The 19,144-nt window shown below is 67.8% G+C and overlaps 2 protein-coding genes across 2 annotated transcripts; both read right to left on the reverse strand.

The window, feature by feature from the left end:
- Positions 1–1,388: 1,388 nt before the first annotated feature.
- On the reverse strand, positions 1,389–7,356 carry SIGIRR (single Ig and TIR domain containing; the record flags this gene model as incomplete). The annotated part of the gene is given in 11 exon segments (XM_084249547.1): positions 1,389–1,552; positions 1,748–1,940; positions 2,025–2,175; positions 2,249–2,351; positions 2,919–3,062; positions 3,430–3,570; positions 3,693–3,826; positions 4,163–4,361; positions 4,955–4,981; positions 4,984–5,061; positions 7,326–7,356. Coding segments are annotated over 11 exon segments (1,365 nt in total).
- Positions 7,357–8,909: 1,553 nt separating this feature from the next.
- On the reverse strand, positions 8,910–19,144 carry ANO9 (anoctamin 9; the record flags this gene model as incomplete). The annotated part of the gene is made up of 21 exons (XM_084249560.1): positions 8,910–9,071; positions 9,139–9,232; positions 9,305–9,406; positions 9,617–9,764; positions 10,313–10,465; positions 10,601–10,734; positions 10,810–10,907; positions 11,099–11,156; positions 15,195–15,306; positions 15,430–15,466; positions 15,539–15,691; positions 15,780–15,932; positions 16,018–16,100; positions 16,182–16,242; positions 16,555–16,651; positions 16,735–16,869; positions 17,147–17,217; positions 17,293–17,351; positions 17,474–17,523; positions 18,325–18,464; positions 18,845–19,144. The coding sequence occupies 21 exons, from the start codon at positions 19,142–19,144 to the stop codon at positions 8,910–8,912; spliced, it is 2,400 nt and encodes a 799-aa protein (XP_084105686.1).

A 19,144-nucleotide genomic window follows, 5' to 3' on the forward strand; every position in this document is an offset into this window, starting at 1 on the left:
GCCCCCCTGCAGGAGGAGAAGGCAATGGGGCCCAGCCTCGAGGACGGACGGCTCAGCTCGGGCTGTCCCCGGCCAGCCAGGAGGGGAGGGAGGGCCCAGGGCCCGGGCCTCTCGCCAGAGCCCCGCACATCTTCGAGGGCCTGGGACACCAGGGAGGGGCAGGGGCTTGCAGCTGGGGACTTGGCTTCTGCAGGGCAGGGGGTGGGACAGGGCTTGAGGCTGTTCTGGTATGTGGGGTGGTGACCGGGCCACAGTGGCAGAGGTGGGTCCGGTGAGGCTGGGCAGGGCCTTGGGACGCCGGCGCTGGGAATAAAGTGCTGTGAACGCGCGGCCAGACTCCAAGTGCTGCTCCGGCGGGCGGCTGGGCTGGAGCCCAGGGCTTGGCGGTGCCCCCAAGGCATCTCGCCCGTCTCTGAGGCTCACAGCCCTCTCTGGGTCAGAGGGTCCCAGAAGGTGGGGAAGTCCGGTGGGGGAGAGCTAGCAGGGTGGGGGTGCAGACAGCTGGGCAGTGGGCCCCTGGAGCCAGAATGGTGGCCCCTGGCTCTGGTGCCAACCTACTGGGCAGTCGTCTGGGCAAACATGCCCAAGCCTCTGCGCTGCCTCGGCTCCTGGGACACTGCCCGCCCGAGGCCCGTCTCGCCGAGTCAGGCTGGGAAGCCACCCTGATTTTCTTTTTTTTTTTTTAAAGATTTATTTTATTTATTTATGTACACAAGAGCTGGGGTGCAGACCAGAGGTGTGGGGTGAGAGAATTCCCCAGAGACAGAGTGGGGAGCAGAGCAGGAGGACCCACTGAAACACACTGCTGAGGGGAGCATCGGGGAGACTGGGAGGTCTGAAGTGCATGTGGGTCACTCCCTGGCCGGCGGGGATCGAACTTGCGCCATGCTGCAGAGGATGCCGATAGCTTCACAGTGCTGTGTCTTAACCCACTGCGCCCCCAGGGAGGCCCACACCGCTAATATTCTTGTGACAAAAGACTCTTCTACAAAGTCCAGAGCCTGCAGTTTCTCTGAGGGGCCTGCTTCCCTCATGTGTCTGGACCAGAGTGGGGTGCGGGGGTCACATCCCAACAGGCACTAGGCAGGAGGCTAGCCCCAGGAGGCTTCTGCAAGGTGCTCTGAGCCAGAGAGCAGGTGTGCGCACACGGTCAGAGTTAGTGACCAGCGAGGGGGGGTCAGGGTCCTGAGTGCCTGAGACGGAACAAGGAGGCTGAGAGGGGCAGGCCCTGGGTACCCTCCCTTCCTGCCCCAGGAGAAGAAAAGCCAAAGCCTGGGAAGGATCCAAAAGAAATTTATTTTCTGGCACAAGAAGGGGTGAGAGCCAGTCTCCGCCCCGAGGGGCCCGGCCCGGGCCTGCCCCCGGCCCTGTGACTCTGCTGGCCAGGGCTACACGTCGTCCTTGGACACCAGGCAGTAGAAGTCCGTGCGGGCGCTGTAGTTCCGCGAGCCCAGGTCGGACACGTCCACCTCGCTGCCCGGGCCCTCTCCCAGCGAGACCTCGCTGGCCTGGAAGGGAGCGGGGGGGCCGCCAAAGACAGGCCCTCGCACACCTGGGAGGAGGCAGCAAAGCCTGAGGCTCACCCTCAGCAGGCCAGCGACGGAGGCGCCCAGCAGCCTGGGCCCCGCACCTCAGGGAGAAAGGCAGTGACCGCCAGCCAGGGGTCTGTCCAGCCCGACCCCAGGCTGCAGGTTGGGGGTCCCCCTGCCTGCCCTCCCAGCTGGTCTTCTCGGGGTTGGGCTCATACCCAGGTCGCCCTCCGGGTCAGGGTCCAGCTCGGGGCCCAGGGCCGATCGCCCCTCCGGGACGTGGCCCCGCACAATCAGCATGGGGTCCTTGTCGTCCTGCATCTGGGTCTGGGGGTCCCCCTCCATCGCTCTGTACTGCACCTTCCGAGGCAGCGCCAGCTGCAGCTCTTTCCAGAAGTCGGAGGCCGGCGTCTGGGGGGGGCGGGGTGAGCAGGTGCACAGCCCCCCCCGCCCCCCGCCGCCCGGGAGCGCCTCCCCGGCCCGCGCCGCCCGCACCACGGAGCCGGGCCTCCAGAGCAGCAGGGTCACCAGGTGGCGGTGCTGGCGCAGCAGGTGGAGCGCGGGGTGCGCGGGGGCGCGCCTCTGGCCCTCGAAGGTGATGAAGATGGGGCGGCGCGTGAGCTCCAGCAGCCGGCACAGGCCCTCCCTGCGGGGGCGGGACTGTCAGGGGGGCGCGGCCCGGGCCCGCCCCGCCCCGCCCCGCCGCGCGCGGGACCCACCGGAAGCTGTGGCTGCACCAGGCGCGGCCCAGGAAGGCGTCGGACAGCACCACGATGAGGCGCCGGCAGCGGCTCAGGTTCACCAGGAGGTCGGCGGACGGCTCTGCGGGAGCGGGCGGCGCCCGCGGGGGCGGGGCCGGGCCTTGAGGGCGGGGCCGGGCCCGGAGCGGGGGGCGGGGCCCGGAGCGGGGGCGGGGCCAGGCCTTGAGGGTGGGGCCTGAAGCGGGGTCCGGGGCGGGGCCGGGCCTTGAGGGCGGGGCCGGGGGCGGGGCCCGGGCCAGCCCTTGAGGGTGGGGCCCGGGGGCGGGGCCCGGGGGGTCGGGGGTGCGACCAGGTCTTGAGGGTGGGGCCGGGGGCGGGGCCCTAGGGGCGGGGCCCGGGGGCGGGGCCAGGCCTTGAGAGTGGGGCCTGAGGCGGGCCCTAGGGGCGGGGCCAGGCCTCGAGGGTGGGGCCTGAGGCGGGGCCCAGGGGCTGGGGGCGGGTCAGGCCTTGAGGGTGGGGCTGAGGCAGTGCCCTAGGGGAGGCGGGGCCTGAGGCATGGGGGCGGGGCCAGACCTTGAGGGGTGGGGCCCGAGGCAGGGGCCCTAGGGGAGGCCGGGGGCGGGGCCTTGGCCCGGGGCGGGGCCTGAGCCCGGGGCGGGGCCTGGGCCCGGGGCGGGCGCTGCCTCACCCGCGCGCGGCAGAAGGTCGCGGTCGTCCAGGAAGAGCTTGTAACCCCGACGCCGCTCCAGCTGCGGCTTGAGGATGAAGTTCACAAACTTCCTGTCCTCCGGGCTGTCGCTGTAGGAGATGTAGGCGTCGTAGAGCTTCCCATCTGCGGGCAGAGCAGTCAGGGGGCTGCCCAAGCCCTGCCCGCCCCCCGCCTCGATCCCGGACCCCGTGGGCCTCTCCCGCAGCGCGCAGGACTCCGAGACCGCAACTGGGGGCGCCCCGGGGACGCCTGGACTCCTCCCTCCCTGGCATAGGGCCACGCTGGCCCCTGGCCCCAGGACGCCAGCAGCCTGCCCGTTCCCTCCCCACCCAGCCCTGGCCCTCCTGGGCTGCACTGTGACACCCCCTTTCCTGAACCCCGCTCCCCAGGCTCCAATCCAGAGCTGCCACCACCTGCCGGGCCCAACCCCACAGCCCAAACCGGAGCCTGCAGAGCCGGAGGGCCTGGTCCTGCCCGGGGCCCCACGTACCGTTCACCTCCACCTCCCCGTAGGTGTTCTGGTGCCAGAGCAGCAGGTTGAGCCGACACTTCACATACAGCAGGGCCACCAGGAGCAGGGCCAGCAGGACCAGGACAGAGGCCAGCACGGCGGCCACGTGGCCTGCCGGGCCTGGGGACAGAGCCACAGCCTGAGCACGCCACCCCCCTGCACCCTCCAAGCCTCAAGGCTCCCCAGGCCTCCACCTCCCTCCCCCACTCCCCCCCCCCCCCCCCCCCGTCCACTGCCCTCACCAGCTCTTCTAAGAATGAAGGAGGCGGAGCTCAGGTTCCGGATGCAGCAGGTGAAGACCCCGTACTCTTCCGAGCTGGTCAGGTTGACCCCCAGGACACTGGACAGAAGATTCTCTGACAAGTTGAGCTTCAACCTGGGGAAACCAGGCCCCACCCTCTCACCTGAAGCCAAGGAGCAATGGCGGATGCCCCAGAGCCCACCTGTCTGGACCCACTGGAAAGGCCGCAGTGACCAGAAACTGGAGAGCGTGGCTTCCCCTTGGGACAGTCACCCTGACCCCAGGCTGGGGCCCTGGGTTCATCTGACCCAGGCTTGGCCTGATATTGATGCCTCGGTCAGGCCCTAAGACCTGTGGGCTATCCCCGAGGGGGAACGTCCACAGTGGCCACCTGTCCCTACAGTCATGCCCTCCGCCGGCATCCTGAGCGGCACCTGTCCGGCTGCAGGCACGTCCAGGCTGGCCCCCTACCAGATGTCCTCGCGGAGGTTGTAGTGGCTTCCGTTGCCCAGGGGCTCCCCATCTTTCAGCCACTGGACCTCGGGGGTCGGACAGTGGAGCTCAGAGCCCACCCAGGCCGTGCAGTTCAGAGTGACCACACTGCCTGGGGCAGGCTGCAGCACCTGATCTCCAGGTGGGGAGAGGAAGTCGGGGGCCCGGTCACAGACACCTGCAGAGAGAGGCCCCAGTGGTTGGCCTTGCCGGGACTCGGCGCCCACGTGTCCCCAGCCCACCTGGGAGTCAGGAAGGAGCAAGGCAGTGGTGGCGCAGGCAACCTGGCTGGCCACGTGGTGACCTGCCACCGGGTCCCATGGAGCGGGGGCCGGGCTGGGGCAAACGGGCGGTGGCAGCGGGGCCAGGGAAGGGCCACCCTGTCTGCAGAGAACGCCAGCGTGGCGGGGGGGTGTGGTCACTGGGAGCCGAGCACCGGGCCCAGCAGGGCCTGCCCAGGATGGGACCTGGCCGCACACTTCCCATGGGCCTTGCTATAACACCCACCCAGGCCAGGAGCCAGGTGCTAGGCCCAGGCTGGCTTGGGGCACTCAGGTGCTCCCAGTGTCCTTGTGCTTTGCTGACCCCTGCAGGCCTGGGCTGAGGTCTTGGGCAGGAGAGGACTCAGGGCCCAGCCTGGCCTTGGGGGAGGGGTGGTCAGAGGCCTTTGTACCCAGCTGTGGGCCAAGCTGAGAGCTGGGCCACACGGCAGGGGTGGGGGGTGGGGGGGACCAGCTGTAGGGGTGGGGTGCTCCCTCCCGGCCCATCTACCTGCCATGGTCTGGCCAGGGCCTCCTCGGGAAGAACGGGCGCCACCGCCACCCCTGGCTCCGCAGGGCTCTGGCTGAGTGCACTGGCCTCTAGGAGCTGGGCAGGACCTGGGGCCAATCCGTCAGAGGCCGCTGCTGTCCCCAGGAACAGGGCAAACAGGAACAGGGCGAGTTAACAAGTAACCTTGGCTGCAGACAGCACTGCCCTGTGCTGGCCGCTCCCTGGACACCAGCACCTCTCGCGTCTGGGGTGGGCCTGGTGTGGCCGGGCTGGGAGGGGCCTCTGCCAACCCCACACTGCCCAGGGCCTCGTGACAGCCCAGGGAGGGAGTGTGGGCGCACCCCACACCCTGCGTGGAGCCGGCCCTGGCCTTGTCTCCATGTCCCCCGCAATAGGGATCCCTGGGCCCGGAAGCCTGCGCCCTGTCCTTGCCATGGCCCCCAGGTTGCAGGTCCTGGCCACCAGCCTTGTCCTGGGCCCAGCGCTGCGAGTGCCAAGGCCAGCGAGGCAGGGCAGGGCAGCCACCCTAGCAGTGGGCCTGTGCCGCGCCCCCGTCCCTCTGACCACCTGCGGCCCATCCGGGGAAGCCCGGACCCACAGGGCTCTGCTGCGGTCTGCCTGAGGACAGCAGTACATGGCCCCCTACGAAGCTCTGGGGTGACCGGGAGGCCAGGAGCCGCGTCCTCCAAGCACCCAGGGCTGTTTAGTGGACATGCTGGGGCTGCCAGAGGGACCAGCCCGGGCCAGGCCAGGCCCTGGGGCTCCGAGCCAGCCCCTCCTTCCTGCTGCCTGGGGCACTGGCGCGGCCCAGCCTGGTCTCTGCAGACCAAGCCTGGTTTGGCTGGAATCTCCAACAACTGGTGGTGCATCAGCCACACCCCCCAGGGGACACGGGCGTCCTCCTGGGGAGGCCTCTGGAAGATGGAGAGGGGCGGTGGGAGGCGGGCGGTGCCCATAGTGCCCAGAGGGATCCCAGGCAGCACCTGCAGCAGCCCCTCCAGCTCCCTGCCCAGAGGTGCCCCTGCGGGAGGCAGCCTCATCCTGGGGACTGAGGCCCAACTGCTGGAAATGGGCAGTCACGTGCCAGGTCCCTCCCCACTCCCCTCCCACAACCCCCTGCACCTCCACCGTCTCCTACACCCTCCTCCCGCACCCCCAGGTCTCCCCTGCACCCCTTCCTTGCACGCCCTCCCTGCACATGCCAAGCACACGCGGCCTTCCCTGTGCACGCCCGCACTGCGCTTGCACACACACACCCTCACCTCTGAGCCTGGCTCTGCTGCCAGGCACACCCCTGCACACACAGCCCTTGCATGGCCCCACCCCATGGCCCCCGCACAGCCCTGGCACACCCCTGCAGGCACAGCCCCGCACGGCCCCCACTCACACCTGCCGCACATGCTGACTCAAGGTCAGGCCTCCAGAAGGCGACGGCTCGGCCACCCACAGCAGCGGCCGGTGGTGGCGCCCGCGCTCCTGGCCCGGCTTTCTGCTCCTGGGCCACAGGGCTCACTGCACCCCGGGAGCCAAGGTCGCCTTGGAGGGGCCGGCCCGGGACATGGCCAGCCCGCCAGGCCCGGCTTTTGTTTGTGTGTTTGAATCAGAACCTTCCTGCAGCTTCCTGGCCTGCAGTCACATCCTCCCTGCCTGACCCCACCCAGCACCCACCCCGCCCCGCCCGCCGCTTCCTGTAACGCTGAGTCAAGGGCTCCTTCCGCGCTGGGGCCACACGACGGGGGCGAGACGCGGGTCCTCACGGAGACCCCAGCAGGGAGACCCCAGCTGCCCAGTGCCAGGAGGATGGGCCGGGCTTCCTGGACATGCTCTGGTGCCACACCAGGGAGGGGGCAGCCCCCCCTCCACGCCGCTCCCCTGGCCAGAGAAGGCTGTGGGGCCCCATGCGACCCTGACCCCCGGAGCGGGGCCCTGAGCCAGGCCAGGAGCGGTCCTCAGGCTCAGGAGGACCCTGGCTGCTGGCTGCTGGCTGGGGTGGGAGGGCAGGGCCCTTCCCCAGATAAGGGAGCAGCAACAGGCTGCCCCAGAGATGGCTGGAGGCTGACCCGACCCCCTGCCCCCCAGTGGGTGGGTGCTGCAGCTGAGCGCCTCAGTGTGGGGCTGGCCTCCCTTCACCCTGGCCCCATGGCAGAGCTCAGACCCGACCCCTCCTGGGGTGCTCAGGACCCACAAAACTGGGGGGAGGCCCAACTGTAGGACCCCCCCCCCAGAGCCAGGGCTTCCCTGACCCCTCATAAGGCGAGGAGCCCTGTGTTGAGTGGCAGGTGAGCACCTGAGTCCCAGGGGTGCCCTGAGACCCAGAAAGTCAGGAGCCAGGCGCCCCTGTGTGCCCCCCCAGCCCTGCCCGGCCGCCCACCTGGCTCCATCCTGGCAGCGCCGGGCCGCATGGCGGGACTGGGCCATCTTCCGGGACGAGCTCTGCCCCCAGCCCCCGCCCTCCTCCACGGCCTCCTGCTCTCCCCTGCCGTGTGGTTTGCTGCCCACACCCCACAGTGCCCCAGAGTCCCCCCGACTCTGAGGGGCGGCCAGTCTGGCCCTCGGTCTTGTTGGCCCCAACTCTCTCCCCGAGGAGAGACCGGGACGCGGCCTCCAGGCCCCAGAGGGTCTGTCAGCTCCAGGCGACGCCCCTTCTCCCCGCACGCACCCCACGGGCTGCGCTCGCCTTGGGGGGCGGCGTCCCCCCCTCGCGGGGGCTGGGGCTTGGGGCTGGGCAGGTCGCGCGGAGGCCACGCCGCGTCGGGAGCGCCGGGCCCAGCCCCAGGCCCGGGCCCCAGGCCGGGCCGCCGCCCCCAGCTCGGCTTCCGGGCGACGCGGGCCCCGCCGGGTCCGGGCCTCTTCCTGCGGGGCCGCGCCCGCCCCGCGCCCCGCGCCCCGCGCCCCGCGCCCCCCGCCCGCCGCCGCGGAGCCGCGACCGCCACGCACCGCCCGCCTGGGCCGGGCGCCGCTCACCTGCTGCCGGCCCCGGGGCGCGCGGGCGCGGGGCGGGCGCCTCACCTGGCCAGGTGCGCGGCGGCGACAGCCCCGGCGGCAGGTGCAGCCCCGCCCCGCGGCCAGCGCGGAGGGCGGGCCAGAGTCCCGCTCGGCGCCCGGGGCTGGCGCCGGAGACTCGGGCTCATTCCTAGGCCGGCGCCGGGTGCAGGGCCTGGGGGCAGAGGCCAGACCGGCTCCGCCAGCCCTGCAGGGCTCGCCCCGAGACGCCCGCGCGCCCCTCCCGCCCCTCCCCCTCCGGGAAGCCGGCCTGACTGACCCCCGTCCCGAAGCTCAGGGGCGGGAGGGTGGGGCTCGGAAGCCCTGGGGACACGGGCCCAGGAGGCCTGGGGCCAGCTGCCCCGACCTCAGGTTCCCGCGCAACGCCAGGGCGTCCTGGACACCCTGGGACCCTGGCGTCCCCACTACCGAGCCCCACACGACGCACAAAACCCTCATTGGGGGCGGAGCTGTCCGCAGCCTCGCAGCGCCGGTTCCATCCTGGCTGGCCGCGGAGCAACCCACAGGGCCAGCAGACCTGTCCTGCGCCCGCGGCTCCCCTCAGCAGTGTGCTGTCCGTCTGCCTGCTCTGCTCCCCGCTGTCTCTGGGGAGTCCTCTCACCCTCCCGCACATCTGGCCTGTACCCCAGCTCTTGCATAAATAAATAAATCTTTAAAAAACAACACACTTATTTTATTATAGAAAATTCTGCTGGCTGTGGGGAGCCACCATGGGGTGGCCCCACCAGGAGGTGGTGGGGGGAAGGCTTGGGCTCAGCAGCCCAGTGGCCTGGGGGCAGCAGCTCAGCTCCCTGCATGTGACTGATGGGGGACCCCTTGGCTCCATAGGTGGTGGGGTCACCAGATAGGGAATGGGCCCCATGTCTGCACCACACGTGCCCGGCCACCCTGCAGCCCCCACATAGCCAGGGGTGGGCGGGGTGCCCTGAGCACCCCCTACCAGCCTGGGTCCCTACACCTCTGTGATCTTGTGGCTGGGGGGGTGCGAGGCGCTACAGCTCTTCATCTTGCCCTTCAGCTTCTCGAACTTGTCTTCCAGGACTCTGTTCTTCACCGCCTGAGGGACATCGGGCACGAACCAGGCAGCCACCAGCTTGATGCACAGGGCCACGTGCTGCGGGCAGGCAGGCGGCGTCAGCTCCTGCCCAGGCGGGCGGGGCTGACAGGGGAGTGCCACCCACCTCGAAGAGGATGAGGAAGGCCATGCGGATGGCCAGGAGGACCCAGAACTGCTGGGTGAGGCCGTAGTCCTGGGCGTTGCGGTAGTCCCGGTACCTGGGGAGAGGGCAGTGTCTGAGATCAGGGGACGGGCGTCCAGAGGGCCCTCGCCAGGAGGGGGGTCCACACCTGCACTCCGTCACGTTGCCCGCGTCCTGTGTCGGACTGGCCCCCGGCAGGTCCTTGGTGTAGAACACGGACAGGCTGTGGTTGACGTAGCCGGTGAGGCAGCTGGGGGCAGACAGCAGCCAGCGTGGGTGTGGGCCCAGCCCCCGGGGGTCCCTGCGGCAGGCAGAGGCCGGGGCTGCCCAGGCCCGCCTCTCACAGCCGCCCACAGCTGAAAAGCCTCTTCTGCAGAGAGGGGCTGGGCTGTGCGGCCAGTTACCCAGGGGCCAGTGGACAGTCTGGGGGTCCCCAGGAACTGTGGCGGCACCCCCTTACTCGACTTCAGGGTGGGCCCCACCCCGGCAAGGGCCGTAGCGGTACTGGTACACCAGTCGGGGGATGAACTCGGACGTGAAGGAGATGACCATGCCGTTGGCGATGACGGCCAGCACGCCGATGGTCTCCAGCACCTGCAGCCACGTGCCTGCAGGAGGGGCTGGGCTGGGCGGGCGGCTGCCGGTCAAGGCCTCGGAGCCCCGCCGCGCCCCAGCATGGCACTCACTGGTGAGGAGACCAGGGCCACTCAGCAGCATCAGCTCCCCGCCCCTTCCTCTTGACCTGGATGTGCGGGGCTCGCGTCTCCCAGCTGTACCCGTGTCCCCCGGCCGCCCACTCCAGTGCCAGGGCAGTGCTCCTCACACTTCTCTCTGCCCCTCCGCTCTGCACTCCCTCTGCTCACCCGACACCTGTCCGGGGCCACCTGCTCTGCCCCTGCCGGCTGGATGAGGCTCTTCTGCCTGCGCCCCTAGGGCTAGACTTCCAGAGGGAGGGTCCCGCAGGGCCCTCTGCTTCCTCCCAGCCTAGGCCCACCCAGGCCCCGCGCCCCCTCCCTGGCAGAGGCCCAAGCCGCTGGGGCTGGCTGGGGTGGAGGGACTTTCTGCCACTGTAGCTGAGAGCGACCCAGCACCTGTCGGTGCAACCCCTGAGCCAAGCCCGACGCCCCCTCCCTGTGCGCCCAGGGAAGGTCCTGACCGATGTCCTTGGCCATGCGCGGCACCAGGCGCCGCCGCAGCCTGGCCATCTTGATGGCGTCCAGGCGGAGCTCCACGACGTTACTGACGAGCGCGAGCAGCGGCGCGAGAGGGAAGGCGGCCACGAAGGTGGTGGTGAAGCCATACTGGATCACTGTGGCGGCCACCAGGTGAGGGCTGTGCCCATCGTGCCCTCGTCCCATCGCCCTGCCCCGCCCCCCATCGCTCCGTCCCCCAGCCGCCTCCCACTGCCCCCCCAGGCGCCCCCCAGCGCCGCCTGCCCACGCACTCATCTCCATGAACTCGTCGAAGAGGCTGAAGGTGGTGACCTCGTTCAGGAGGTAGTTGCGCTGCCAGTCGCTGAGGTCAGGGTCCGGGCTGCCCTGCGGGAGACTTCTGCAGCGGCGCTTGTAGCTCAGCCACCTGCGGGGGACGAGAAGGGTGCTGCGGCTGAGGGCCCCCCGGGCTCTGCCTCAGAGTCGGGGGCGGGGTCCTCACGGGCTCAGGTACTCCGCGAAGTTGCTGAGCGTCTGCTTCAGGACCATGATGACGGCCATCTGCACGAACAGGTCCATCATGCAGCCGCTGAGATGGCACTGCGGACGCGGGCAGGTCGGGCCGGGGTCAGGGCGGCGGGCCAGGGCCGGCGCCGGGAAGCAGGGGGCGCGGGGACGGGCGTGGGGGAGGCCCAGCAGGGACTGGGGGGTGGCTGGGGCGCGGGCAGGGCAGGGAGGCCGGGGCACAGGGAGACCAGGGGCGCAGGGAGCCTGGGCAGGAGCGGACTGACCTCCTCCAGCTTCCACCGCCCCCCCAGGCGCACGGATTTCCCAGGGTGGCCGTTGATCCTGAGAAGGACAGTGAGGCTGCTAGGGCGCACTGCCCTGTGGGCGGTGGGGAGTAGGGGGCAGGGGTGGGAAACGAAGCAGGCCCCCAGGAACCCTCCCTGCAGGTGGGGCCTTCCCCAGCTGGCCTTCCACCCAGGGCACCCCCACCCCCGCACCCATGGGCCAGCGTACCCACACCTGCACCCTGAAGGGAAAGCCCCGCGCCCACGGCTCTGAGCCCGCCCAGACAGTCTCTTAGGCTGGCCTCAGTTTCTCCTCTGGAGCCAGGGCAGGCAGGGCTGCCTCCCTGGGCCGTGGCCGCGGCATCTGTAAAGCAGGCCCCGTAGCACTGGCGTGTGGACTGGAGGGGGGGAGCGTGGAAAGCACTTGGGGCTGGGGTGCGGAATGACGCAGCGGCCTTTGCAGAGTCCCATTCTACCCACGGGGAGACGGCTGCACCCTGTGCTCTGCGTGAGTGGCCAGTGAGGTTCTCCAGGCTGAGGAAGCCCAGGTTCAAGGAGGAAAGGGAGAAAGAAAGTTGCCCTTCCAGGAAGTGAGACGATTAGGGAGCAGGTGAGAGCTGATGGGGAAACGCTGGTCTTTCTATTTTTAGTACTGCCTTCACAGGAACAAGGAAGAGCACCCGAAAGGAAAAACAGCGGGAGAATGACAACAAAAGGACCCTTGGAAATTAATTGTAAACTTCAAAAAAAATCAGTAGACGGGGCCTCCCTGGTAGCGCAAGGGGTTAAGCACTGCACTATGAAGCAATCCACAACCACTGCAGCACAAGTTCAATCCCCGGCCGGCCAGGGAGAAACCCACATGGCGCAGCAGACCTCCTGACTTGCCCGCTGCTCCCCTCAGCAGTGTGTTTCAGTCAGTCTGCCTGTTCTGCTCCCCACTCTGTCTCTGGTGAATCCTCCCACCCCCCACATCTCTGTCCTGTACCCCAGCTCTTGTATGCATAAATAAATAAATCTTTTAAAAAAATCAATAGAAAGGCAAAAAGGGAAGGAAATCTCCCCAAATGTTGAATTCGAGCCCTGGACACAGGGCTAGAATGTATGAGAGCCATGGTAAGAAATGGAGAGGACAATCCCGAGAGGACCCAGCGTCCCAGAAAGAGAGAACAGGGAGGAGGAAATTAACCCGAGAACAAAAGGTTGAAAAGAAGAAGATTCAATTAACCCAAATAGCATAAGGTTTTTTAATGCAAGGGCAAGCAATCGCCAGCACCCCACATGAAGAAAAGATCCAGCCCTATATGGGTCCCAGCTTCAAGAGAAGCTCCTAAGCTTCTGAAGGGAAAACACTAGGCCAACTGGAAAGGAACAAAAATAAGGTTTTCCACACATTAGCCATTTTGCATGTCTGGAGACCATGGAGTGATGACACTGATGTCCTAGAAGGGAAAGTGGAAGCTGTGGCAGCCCCGTGCACAAGTAGAATGGGTCTCTGGACAGCCAGGAACTCAGAAGTTTTATCTATTAGATATGTTTTCTTAGATGAATGAAAGCAAAAACTGAGACAAGAAGGCATGGGAATCAGAAATGATGGCCCCATCCCAGGAGGGCAGCAGATGGGATTCCCTCGGCAGGAGCACAGAGAGGGAGCAGCTGTGTGGGGAGAAACAGGTGCCTCCAAGCAAGGTCTCTGGAACAGACTCCATGCAGCAGGCAGTATGGAGCAGGTAAGCCTGATATGATAACAGCATGCGAGGAAAATAAAAGGCAATTCAAAACTACAGGAAAATGAAAGCGCTGTGTAATAAATACATTTTCAAAGATGAAGCAAAGAAAATGTGTCATGATTTTAAGAAACTAATAAAGCAGGCCTCCCTGGTGGCGCAGGTAGTTGAGCGCCGTGCTGTGAAGCTGTCGGCAGCCTCTGCAGCACTGGTTCGATCCCCAGCCAGGGAGCTACCCACATAGCACAGCAGACCTCTCCTGTCTCACCCTTTGCTCCCCTCAGCAGTGTTTTAGGTCCATCTGCCTGTTCTGCTCCCCACTCTGTCTCTGGTGAATCCTTTCACCCTCCTGCTCCTCTGGCCTATACCCCAGTTCTTCTATGCTTAAACATAAATAAATTTTTAAAAAAGAAACTAATAAAGCCAAATAAAACAGAATCCACTTGATTTCGATGCTCTAATAACCAAGAAAAATGCTCAGATGAAATGAACACTCAACTTACAGAAGAAATGCAATGGCCAACAAACATCTGGAAAGATGCTAGACTCACGCTTAGAGTTTTTTTTAAGGCACTTTCAAAACAAAAGGCCTTTGCTCATCAGCTCAGGAGGAGGTACAGGTGCAGACCAGTGGCTGCAGCTTTGGAGGTCACTTTAGCAATACTTTCTGGACTTCAGTGTGCCCTGCCAACTTGCGGTTAGAGTGCTACTGACGCCACTACCTGGCTTCACCTCAAAGCTGCAAGGGAACTACAGAGGCTGGTGCCCATGCAGGACATCTGCTGGACTGGACCCTGCAGGGCTGATGTCTGGGCACCCACCCAGCCTCGCCCTGGCCCCTACAAAGCCCCACCCAAGCCCTGATCCCCTTGGGTCATAGGGGCTCACTTCCGGGGGGGAACAGCCAAGCTCTCGCACTGAGCCCCAACTGGTCCTGGCCCCATCACACTAACAAGCCTCCCGTCAGGGCACCAGATTCCCCTTCCAGGGACAGCCAGAGCCAGAGGCCCAGGGGGCCCGCAGCCCATAGCTCAGAGCTGGCCATGTGTTTCTCAGTGACAGACAGTGGCCAAAAGCTAGACATGAGGAAAGTCTCTAAGGTCAAAGACTGAGCCCCCAGAGGAGCCTGGGAGACAGTGATGCCCCCCCAGACGGGCACCCAGGGAGCGCCCTGATGTTGGCCAAGCTCAACACAAAATGGGCAGAAAAAGGCAAAGACACTCAAACGGTCAACCCAGAACTTTCCATTTCCAAATGAGACAACCCAGACAAGGAGCTGGGAGGAGGTTGTCACAGGAAGCACCAAAGCTGTGGTGAGGTGGGTAGCTCCAGGCCACCTGCTGTGCAGGCTCTGGGCCCCAGGCCCGCAGCTGAGCACACCATGGACCAGCGTCCTCATCCATGGACGAGGGGTGTGTCTGGTCTTGGGCAGCAAGGGCTGCAGGGGCAGAGGAGAGAGGGGTCTGGGCTGCCAGGGGAGAGTAGGGAGACCAGGGAGACCAGGGACTTGCTGTGGACGCAGTGACATCCCCGCGGAATGTCCAGGGCAGCTGGACCTGGGGCCTGGGCTCCCATGAACACTCAGGCTGGAGGAGGGTCTCAGACTGAGAGCGGATCGTGGGCACCACAGCACTGAGGATGGGAGAGAGGGGTGCAGCCCCCAGCAGGTGGGAGAAGCAGAGCTGAGGTGACAGCCCCTCTGTGGGGTGTAGGTGGTGCTGTGGAGGGACGTAGCTAGGCAGCAGAGGCATGGCAGCTGGTGAAAAGACCTAAGTGCGCTGAGGGGCACAGCAGGGCAAGACAGCCAGCCCCCCCCCAAATGCAACAAGCCCCAAACAAGGACCCTCCCAGCGGCTGAGGAAAAGGGTGTCCAGCTATTTGTAGCCAGCGTCACTCAGGCCCTGGACAGAGCGGACACTGAGCCCACGTCCCCTTCTCAGAGGCCCCACCCTGCAGAGCAGGCCCGTAGGGTGCAGGGCCAAGTGCAGCTGGGAGGGGGCAGTGCATGGAACGCCGTGTCTGAGCACAGCAGGCGTTTGGTTCCTCCCTGCAGGTTCCCGGAGCCGGGGCCCATGGCCTTGGGTTTGCACCGCAGGCAAAGTAAGTGACTCCGGGGGACAGAGGGACCCCACATCCCTCCAGAAGGATGGGGCCTGTGGATTGGGCCCAAAAGGCTCATTTTGCTGATTAGGAGAGCGAGGGTGTGTGCGTGTGTGTGGCTGTGCACGGGTGAGCATGGGCGTGTGTGCTCAGTTGTGTTGTGGCCGGGCTGGGGCCCACCGAGCTCACTGTCCTAGGGCGGGCCTGGCCCTGCATCCCAAGGCTGCGCCTGGCCTGAGCTGCTCCGCTGGGTCTCCAGGAGGCCTCACCTGCCCAGGATGAAGGCCGTGTAGATGAGGGAGGAGAAGTGCGTGAAGAATTGCAGGATGAAGAACTTGACCATGAACTTGCTTTCCTGCTCTGAGAAGGTCCTGGGCTTCTCTGGATGAGATGGCGGTTCCTCTACATCCCTCCGGAGCCGCTGCCCCCCGCGACAGCTCCCTGCCCCCGCCCCCCGCCCCCGCCCGCACGGGGTGAAGCAGGAGCCCGGCCGCCCCTGCTCACCGAGGTCGCAGAGCTTCAGGGCCGCCCACCTGTTGACCTGTGGCGGGAGGCAGCGCTCAGCCCGCCGCGCCCCGCCGCACCCCGCCCGCCCCGCGCGCCCCGCGCCCACCTTGGTCAAGGCGAGGATCATGACGTAGTGCGCCACGGCGCCGGTGGCCACGACGGCCACCTCCAGGCAGGGCACGGCCAGGTAGCGGAAGGCGGCGGTGGCCACCACGCGGTAGAGCACCAGGGCGACCGTCAGGAGGATCGTGAGGCAGATCTGGGGGCGGGCGGCGGTCGGAACGGGCGGGGGGCGGGGGGGGCGTCGCGGGCCCGCGCCCCTCCAGGCCGCCCCCGCGGGCGCGCACCATGAGCAGCAGCAGCGCCAGGACGGCGGCGCTCCCCAGGTAGGAGTGCTGGTGCCGCCGCAGCGTGTCCCCGTGGCCCCCGTGGCCGTCCTCGTGGCCCCCGTGGCCGTCCCCGCGGCCCCCGTGGGCGATGAGCGCCAGCGCGATCTCCTCCTGCGGGCACAGCACGTGTGGGCGCCGCCCGGCGGCCGCGGGCACAGGCCGGGCGCGCCTCACCTGGCCCTCACCTGGCCCTCACCTGGTCCTCGTCCCAGGCGTGCCGGCCCCAGTGCAGGACCACCCGGGCGCGCCTCCGCTTCCAGAGCTCCAGGAACACCGTGGCTGCGGGCGCAGCGCGGGCGTCAGGCGGGGCGGCCGGCCGGGCGGGCTGGCCGAGCCCGGGCCGCGCCGCCGGCCACTCACCCCACACAGCCATGAAGAAGGCGAACAGCACGGTGCCCTCGTTGTCGAACAGGTGCGTGAGCTGCGGAGAGGCGAGGCTGGGCGGCGAGGGGCGGGGCGAGGGGCGGGGCCTGGAGGGGTGAGGGGCGGGGCGAGGGGCAGGCCGGGGCCTGGAGGGGAGAGGCTGGGGCAGGGTGAGGCCCTCGTGGGGCGGGGGAGGGAGGCCCGGGCTGGGAGGGGCGAGGCGAGGGCAGGGGCTGAGGCTGGGGGAGGGGCTCGTCCGGGGGCCTCACCGCGGCTCACACCCACCCTAGGGAAGCAGAGGCCCCTGTGCCCAGGGGCCCAGGCCGGCCCTTCGCAGGCCGGCGGGCTGGGCGGACCCCGGGCGGCAGACCTTGGCAAAGGCGCAGGTGTCCGACAGCCGCTGGTAGTCGTGGTCGTGGTCGCCCCGAGGACACAGGAAGACGTCCCCGGCCGTACAGATCTCCTTGCTGGTGAGGGACCAGCTGCTGGGCGCCTGGGTCTCCCCTCCCCGCACTCCCCATCCCCGGAGCCGCACCCCGCCGCACCCCACCTGATCTGGCTGGTGTCGAACAGGGAGAAGCCGCTCAGGAAGATGATGAGGCCGATGGCCGCCGCGGGCACCAGCATCCAGGTGTACCACTCGAGCCAGGCAAAGTACAGGGCCACCTTCTCGCCAAAGTAGTTCCTGCGGGCACAGCGCAGGTCAGGGCCTCCCCCGTCTGGGTCAGAGGGCGGGGAGGGGGCAGGGAAAGCCTTCAGACGTGTCAGCACATCTAAATGGGGAGTAGAGACTCATGTGTTTATGGCCGCACAGGTGTGTCTGGAGGAGGCACAGGTGGGGGTGCGCAGGTGTCTAGGGGGCACAGGTGCATCTGGGGGACACAGGTGTGTCGGGGGGCACAGGTGTATCTGGAGTCACAGGTGTGTCTGGGGGGCACAGGTGATTTGTTTGGGACTGAGACCTGATTTCATCGATTGGCTGCTTGCTGCGAAAGTCTCTCCACCTGGCCCATTTCTTCGGCTTCTCCTCCTCCTGGGGTGGGGGAGCTGGTGAGAGCGCCTGCCTCCCGGCCCCCCCTGCAGCCCCCCGCCACGGGCGCCTGCTCACCTTGTGCAGGGGGAACCTGGTCTCAAAGACCTTGCGCTTCACCAAATCTTCAAAACTCTCTGGGGGGGGGTCACAGGAAGTCTGGGGTCAGGCGTGGCGAGGGCCTTGGGAGGACCCTGCCCACCCTCCCCATCCAGCCCCCCACAGCAGCTGCTCCGGCCATCTGGCATCCAGTCCTTACCACCGTCCGACGTCCTCATGCTGCCCAGGATGAAGTTGACGATTCGGATTCTGAAATAAGAGAGCCCCGTGTGGCCCCACCCGAACACAGGGCCCCACCCCATGTGGTGGCTCTGTCCTGGCGCCCGCCCACCCACCTTGCCCATCTGGCTGAGCCCTGCATCCAGGATGCAGCTCAGAGCCCTCCCTCACTTGCTTAGCCCTCCTGGGGCCCCTCCCCTCCTGGACCCGGCAATTCTCCACCCTTCCCGCCCAGACCCCCCAGCACACCACCCACCTGGGTCCAGAGAACCCCCTCTCTCCTCCCCTGAGCTGCTTCCTGCGTGGGACCGAGACCCAGGGGGGCGGAGCAGCTGGCCAAGGCTACCCAGGTGGGAAGGCCCAGCCCCACCAACTGCAGGGCCCTGGGAACCTCCAGAGGCCCAGGGTCCCACCCCCCGCGCCTCTACTTGTCCACCCCTCTCCTCCTGAGACCGCCAGTCGCCCCCAGTTCTGTGCCAGCCTCCCTGATCAGGCCCCAGCTGCTCCTGGTGGGGTCAGGGCAGGCGAGTGATGGGGAGGGCAGGTGGACAGGCCTGGGGGCCAGATGTCGGGGGAAGGGCATCGCCTCTGGAAGGGAGAGGTGGGGCCTCCTCCGGGTGTGAGATGACCCACAGCGGGAGGGGAGGCTGGGAGGGGCTTCTCTGCCCCTGGGGGTCCCCCCACCCTTTCCCTCTGGTTCTGGCTGAGTCCCCAGGGACGCGGCCACGGGAACCCTCAGAAGTGTGTCCCCCCCGGCAGCCGCCCTGGGCCCCCGCGCGGGCTGCTCGCCTTGGGCGGGGTCTCCCAGGCCTGGACCGGGTGCAGCCTCACCTGACGGCAGGTTTTACACAACTGGGGCTCCCCTCTTTGGCGTCAGGGCCCTCGGGATCCGGGAGCAGCGCGCTGTACCGGCTGAAGATGTTGTCACCAGCTCGGATCCCGAAGAACACCCTCTCCTCGTCCTGCTTCTCCTGGGGGTGGGCGCTGATGGGACCTCGTCCCGCGGGAACCCTCCTCCCCCTGACCCGGCGGGCCCTCTCCTGACCTTGCGGGGACCCGCCCACCCCCGCCCGCCCCGCCCACTCCATCCCGCCCCGCCCACTCCATCCCGCCCCGCCCACTCCATCCCGCCCCGCCCACCACCCTCCCGCCCGCCCCGCCCACTCCATCCCGCCCCGCCCACTCCATCCCGCCCCGCCCACCACCCTCCCGCCCACCCACCCACTTCCCGCCCGCCCCGCCCACTCCCCCGCCCCCGCCCCCGCCAGCGTGCCCCGCCCGCCCCGGCCCCGCCCCGGCCCCGCCCCGCCGGCGTTAGCCCCGCCCGCCCCGGCCCGCCCCGGGCGCCCACCACGACGTGGAAGCCTTTTCCCTGGAGCACTGTCAGGAACTCCCGCCCGGCGTCCTCGACCCGCGGGGACTGGCGCAGCGTGCGGGCCTCCTCGTCCTTCGGGGACTTCTGCCGCGCGCCGTCCTCCTGGCCTTTCAGGGGGGCCACGAGCACGTAATCCCAGGGCCCGGCCCCCTGGGTTTGAGGAGGGGAGTGAGGGCTGCGCACCGGGGCAGCGCTGGGCGCGCGGACCGGCCGAGGGGTCCCCGCGGGCACCCGGGCGGGGCTGGCCTCCAGCAGGGGGTAACTGTTCCCGTCCAT

This window comes from Talpa europaea (assembly GCF_964194135.1).
Source record: "Talpa europaea genome assembly, chromosome: 1".
Lineage (NCBI taxonomy): Eukaryota > Metazoa > Chordata > Mammalia > Eulipotyphla > Talpidae > Talpa > Talpa europaea.